The sequence below is a fragment of the Camelina sativa genome, chromosome 14 (assembly GCF_000633955.1).
Source record: "Camelina sativa cultivar DH55 chromosome 14, Cs, whole genome shotgun sequence".
NCBI lineage: Eukaryota > Viridiplantae > Streptophyta > Magnoliopsida > Brassicales > Brassicaceae > Camelina > Camelina sativa.
In genome coordinates, this window is record NC_025698.1 from 5792253 (window position 1) to 5798252 (window position 6000).

General features: G+C 34.9%; 1 protein-coding gene across 1 annotated transcript; it reads right to left on the reverse strand.

Annotated features, from left to right (window-relative positions):
* LOC104739893 (zinc finger A20 and AN1 domain-containing stress-associated protein 1-like) lies at positions 3199-4743 on the reverse strand. The gene is made up of 2 exons (XM_010460370.2): positions 4421-4743; positions 3199-3953 (listed from the first exon to the last, which is right to left on the reverse strand). Exon 2 carries the CDS (start codon positions 3913-3915, stop codon positions 3427-3429), a length of 489 nt encoding a protein of 162 aa, XP_010458672.1. The 5' UTR covers positions 3916-3953; positions 4421-4743; the 3' UTR covers positions 3199-3426.

Below are 6000 nucleotides of genomic sequence, written 5' to 3' on the forward strand. Positions count from 1 at the left end.
TGGGGTCCGTTCTTTACTTAGATTGAACGTGCTCTGACTCAAATGCCCTTTACTGGTCCCGTTATTTACCCACTGGTTGGCCTCTCTCTCCCTCTCTCTATCTTTGTTTTGTACGGTACATTGTTTGTTTGTTGTTGTTCTTCCGCGTGAATCATTTAATTTACTTCTAACTAGTTTATTATAATTCCAGTCACGAGAGATAAATGTCACCATTTTAATTTGCTTACTATTTTTAGAGATTACCAATAGTTCGTGGTTGGTTGTTCAAAAAAAAAAAAAAAAAAAACCAATAGTTCGTGGTTTGTTATTTATACCTAATCTTATTAGTAGTAAACTATGTATCGTTAACGTACTTTTCAGTTTCTATCAAGAATGGTGTTTTTGTATGCTCATAAGGGCCATATTAATATAATAAGTTGTTCGTGCACGATGTAGTCAATCACATTGTTTCATAATCATATCATCATTTCACCATATAGTATATTTTTATTTTGGATGAGTTTTTAAATATTAAATTTGAATTCGTCTCTTTACAGCATAATTAGAGGAAGAATCAAAAGAAGAAAGATTACATTGGAAAAAAATTATGAAAAGAACAAAAGTTTTTGGACTGAGAAAAGGAAAAAAAAGGGAGAAAAAAAGGAAAAAAAAGGGAAGAAAAGAAAAGGCAATAACAACAATAAAGGGATTTCAAGGGTCCCCATAGAAAAAAAAAAGTTATTTTGTCAAATCTCCCCAATTGAAAAGATGAATCTTCCATTCAATTTATTTTGAATATTCATTAAAGGGTAAAGAAAATTTAATACATACAGTACATAAGGTGTTTTGAGATGAGCTGAATCTAGTAATACTAAAACTATACAGATTGCTTAACTAAAATATGTATCAAATTAGTTCTGAGCTGTAAATTTGTGAATCGGCACAAAAATAAATAAGTTGCTCTATCAGATTCGTAGTCCAAAACATCATATTTTTGTCCAAACAAAAAACACTGATCATAAGAAACTCTTTTAATGAACATATTCAAATAGTGAGTTCTTAACTCAATTAAGACATCTCTGATATTTCATAATCAGATGTCAAATGAAACCTTTTCTTTGTCATTCTAGTAGTGCTTTATACTGCAGCATTCATGTATAAAGAGGGAAACTTACTCAAAGCACTCAGACTATATTTGTACTCCATGTAGGGGCCTTCCTCAACTATCCCAGACTTACTAAAGTGAGTTATATTCACCCAACAAAGAGTTTTTCTCTTTTTTGAAACATAAAAAGGTCAGCTTTTATTTTCTCTTTTGTAATTTCAGAATTATTTATTTTATTATTGATCATATTGGACAATGATATGCTTAGACATGTAAAACCAAGGGCAAACCACAAACACAAAATATGTTCTGAAAGGTTATACAACTGATGCAATGTCAGATCATTTGATATTGCATCATGGGCTGAAAGTTGTTTTCGAGAGGTTGCAATGTCACAATGAGGTCCTCATCTCTCCGCTATTTTTTTTTTACAGAAAAATTTTAAAGCCTAAACTCTAAAGCAAAGAAGTACAAAACATGATTCACAGTTAGGTTGAAAATTTGAAGTCTACATGTTTATATGTTAGGTTTTTTCATCCAGACAACTATAGTGCATTACTTTTTCTCTCTTTACTTTTTGTAAATTGTTTGATAATATTCGGAAAATGGACCCAAGATTTTTAATGTAACCATCAAAGAAGTGATAGTGAAAAGAACAGTTTGCCATATCAAAAACACATGTTATATAATTTCTTCTTTTTAGCTCATACCAAAGAACAGTCTTATCTCAACTCGTAGGTTAAGCAATCTCAGTTTTGATATAGAAGTTTTGATTTCGTTTAAAAACTGTATTGGAAAATCAAATCTAGTTTATATAGTGAAATTTCAGATAAATTCAGCAGCCTGCAAAAACATTAATGAATTTTGATGGATAGTCCTTTAATAGAAAACAGATCGGAGACAACTATTGCACTTGATTGTAGATGGTGACATGTTCAATACACACCACTCAAGGATCTGCGTTGGGCCACTGGCTAATTCAACCAGCCGTTTTAACTGACCACCAGTTTCAACTACACACCGTGTAATCGTTTACAGCTTTGAATCCCTTTCTCCTATTAATCAAACCCTCTTCATAGAGTCTAAATATCCCCAAAGATATAAAGACCATACAAGCCAATAGGAAGAATCGTACGAGCATCACTGGATACTATCACCTAAACTTCAAGAAATCTCTTAATCTTCCATGATTTGATTCAGACAGACTACTTTAAATCCACCAAAGGGATATATACAAACTACACTTATTCCAAGTCCTACACCTATAAATGAATCAAACTTTCTCCAGGTAAGAAGAACACCATTTTCCATTTTCCCCAGCTAAGACAAAGTAGACAAAATCAATGACTCATTCAATCCAGGACACCAAAATTAAAGACATGCAACTGTTCCATGGTTCAATGTAGAAACCCTACACGACATCTTCAGTTTCAGAACTATCAAGTTACAAACTTCAGCCACCATAAGCTATATATACAAACCCCAGTTTTTCATAACTCCCCTATAAAAAAACAGAGGTATCTTCCACGGTTCGATACAGATAAACTCCCTAGACGATATCTTAAGTTTCAGAACTAAAGCTACACACTTTATCCACCATCAGCTACATACAAACCCAAACTTGTTCATAAGTCCTCTTTGAACAAACCAAGAGAATCCTACAACTTCAAACATTCAACTTCCTTCAGATAAGAAGTAAGACGCATCAACAAGAACACTGATAGTCTGATATAAACTCTCTAGACGATACCTTCAGTTTCAGAACAATCAAGGTACGCAGTCTATCCACCATAAACTACATACACACCCCAACTTCTTCATAAGTCGCTATAAACAAACCAAGAGAATCCTACAACTTTAAACGATTTCAACTTCCTCCAGATATGAAGAAGTAAGATGCATAACATTCTGATATGAACTCCCTGGACGGTACCTTCAGTTTCAGAACTATCAAGCTACTCAATTTTATCCACCATAAGCTACATACAAATACAAGCCCAAACTTGTTCATGACTTCCCCTATAAACAAACCAAGAGAATCCAACAACTTCAAACGGATTCAACTTCCTCCAGGTAAGAAAAGAAGTAAGCTCTAACAATAAAGATTTCTGAGATAATATAACCAACACTTTTATTACAGAACAACAAATCCAGCGTTCCAAATCATGAAAATCACATAAATAGCATAACCTAAATTCCTAAGAAACCCTAGAGAGCAAATCAAACCATAACAAGAGCAAGCAGACGAAATTTAAAAAAAGAGCCAAAGCAACCAACATCACGAGACATATTAAAAACAAAGACAACAGACACCAGTTTCTTCTTTGGTTATTATTACCAAATCATATCCTCTCAACCTTATCAGCCTTGACGACAGGATTAGCCTTAGCAATAGCTTCTCTAGCCACTCCTTTGAAATCGAATTCACAGTCATGGCTCTCTGGATATCTATGAGCACCACAGAAAGTGCTCCCACACTTACACTTGAAACCCGTCACGCCCACTTTCTTGTTACAGCTCAAGCATCTCGTCGCCGTCGGTTTCGGCGGATCCACGGGAGCTGCTTCGCCGCTGCTCGTTGACGAACCGGATTCGACAACAACGCCGGGAGTGATCTGTTGCAGTTGGATTTTGGGTTTATTAGGGTTTAGAGATTTCTCGACGGCGGCTTTAGCAGAAGCGGCTTGCTCCTCCTTGGTTAGGATGTCTCTGTAGCATTTGGAACAGAGGTTCATGTTCGATGGACTTCCGAAGAAGCCACAGCCATTGACGCAGAGCTTTGGCTCTGAAGGACAGAAGCTGCTTGTGCCGTCGTTTTGCTCAGAACCCATAATTGAAAAATCTCCCAAATTCTAAAATCGAAATCTTACTGCAATTAAAAAAAAAAAAACACACACACACACACACAGATCGTGAATTGAAGAACAGATGCAGAATTTGGAATTAGGGTTAGGGTTTTTATTTTAATTATAATTGATAGAATCGCCGAGAAAATAAAGGAAGATTGACAAAATCGATAGAATTAGAAAAATGAGAGATTCTTGGCTTGTTACTCACGCGAGAAAAGACTGAAAATTATTTATGACGAAGATACCCATCGGACTCTTTAATAAAGTTGAAGTGCAAATCCGTCATTTTAACACACTCACGACCAGGTCAGCGTGAAAGTCAAAAAGACTATTTTACCCTCACGGCGCAAAAAGAGATAAGTCTTTTTTTAATCTTCACCATCAAAATACTTAAATCGAATGGTTCTAGATATATAGATTAAGGAATCAAACGAAGAACACACAAATCGGAACAGAACAAAACCAATAAAGATAAATTAATAATTACCTAATTCCGACACAAAACTCAGCTGGCGGAGAACAAAGTTTCCGATATCTCTCTAACTCTAATAGCTTTAGTTTCCGACGGCGACAAGTCTCTCTCGTAAAGAAAATATCTCACACAGTATTTTATCACTGAGAATTACCGACAAAGAAGTTTCGTGATATGATCGGAGACCGAGACCGTAACCGAAACCTCTTTAGCTTTTTCGCCAGAGAGAAATAATTTAGACAAAACAGAAACCAGACTTCTTTTGGTTCTTTTGCATTTTGTCTATGTGATCAAAATGATTTATTCCTATGCGGTAAGGCGCACGGGGATATTTTATGCATCGTCTGATAATATTCGTTCGATGAAACGAATCGGGGAGTGATGAAGTTGTTTTACAATCCAACGGTAGTGATTGGAACTTTTTTTTTTGTTTTTTGGTTTAGTGTGATATGATAGTATTAAAAAGTGGATATAAAATGGGTGGGGTTGTCAACTTTTTTTTTTTGGGTGTTTGTGGTTTACGACGATAAAGTTTGTTTTCAGTTCGTGAATATATGATAACCGGTTTATGTGTAACCGGGTTTGGTTTGTGGGGACAGGCTTAGCTCGTTGGACGGTGACGTAACTGTGGATAAAAGAAAGAAAGTGGCGCGTTTGTCCTGACGCGTTTTAGTCAGTCTGTCGCTCTTTTTTTTATTTTGATTGTGAATGTGTTGAGTTCCATGATATGATACTAGGCGCGTACGTACATGATAACGGTAGATTTTATACTACAAAAACACTCGCGTGGACAACAAACTGATTAGGTGATTCACGCAAAGGGTGTTTGCAGTTGCAGACAGTAAAAAACGACTCCAGCTGAGCCTAAACAAACTCGCATTCTTTTTTATTAAAAGCCAAAACTGAACGTGCATTTGGATTTGTAACTTCGGCAAACGACTCTTCTCGTTTTTTTTTCTTCAAACCGATTTTGTATTTTTCAACTCTAGCACACTAGTATAATATGACGGATACGATAATTATGATCTCCATCACCTTCGTTTGTTTTATTATGTTAATTTGTAATATATAGATTATCCATAAGACCATAACCAACCAAATATAGGTTAATCTGTCAATTTCTATATTTGAAATTGACTTATGTTAAGAAACGGCTAAAAAATAAAAAATATCTTACTATATATGATCGTCATTGGTGTTAATTAAGTATTATAATTTCAAAACGTAGCTATCTATATTATTATTACCATACAAAATGTCCACTTACACGAAAAAACTTATAGTTTTGTTATAAAAAGAAAGAAAGGAATCTTATAGTATATTTCAAGGGTTTTGTTCTACCTTTATATTATTTGCTTAGAAGTATCATCGATCTTTTGGTTGCTTTTCATTGTCTTGTTAATTTCCCTCTTTATCTCTCTTCTATGCTGTCGCTTTGAAGCAACTAAATATCAATGATTAGTCGTATAATTGTATAATTTCCTTAAGCATCTCTTATCCAAAACTAGTCATATTTTACATAACTGTAGAAAGTTAGAAAATGGAACATAAATACCCACCGTGTCGGCAAAGCGAATATAAAGCGAAGGGGGGGG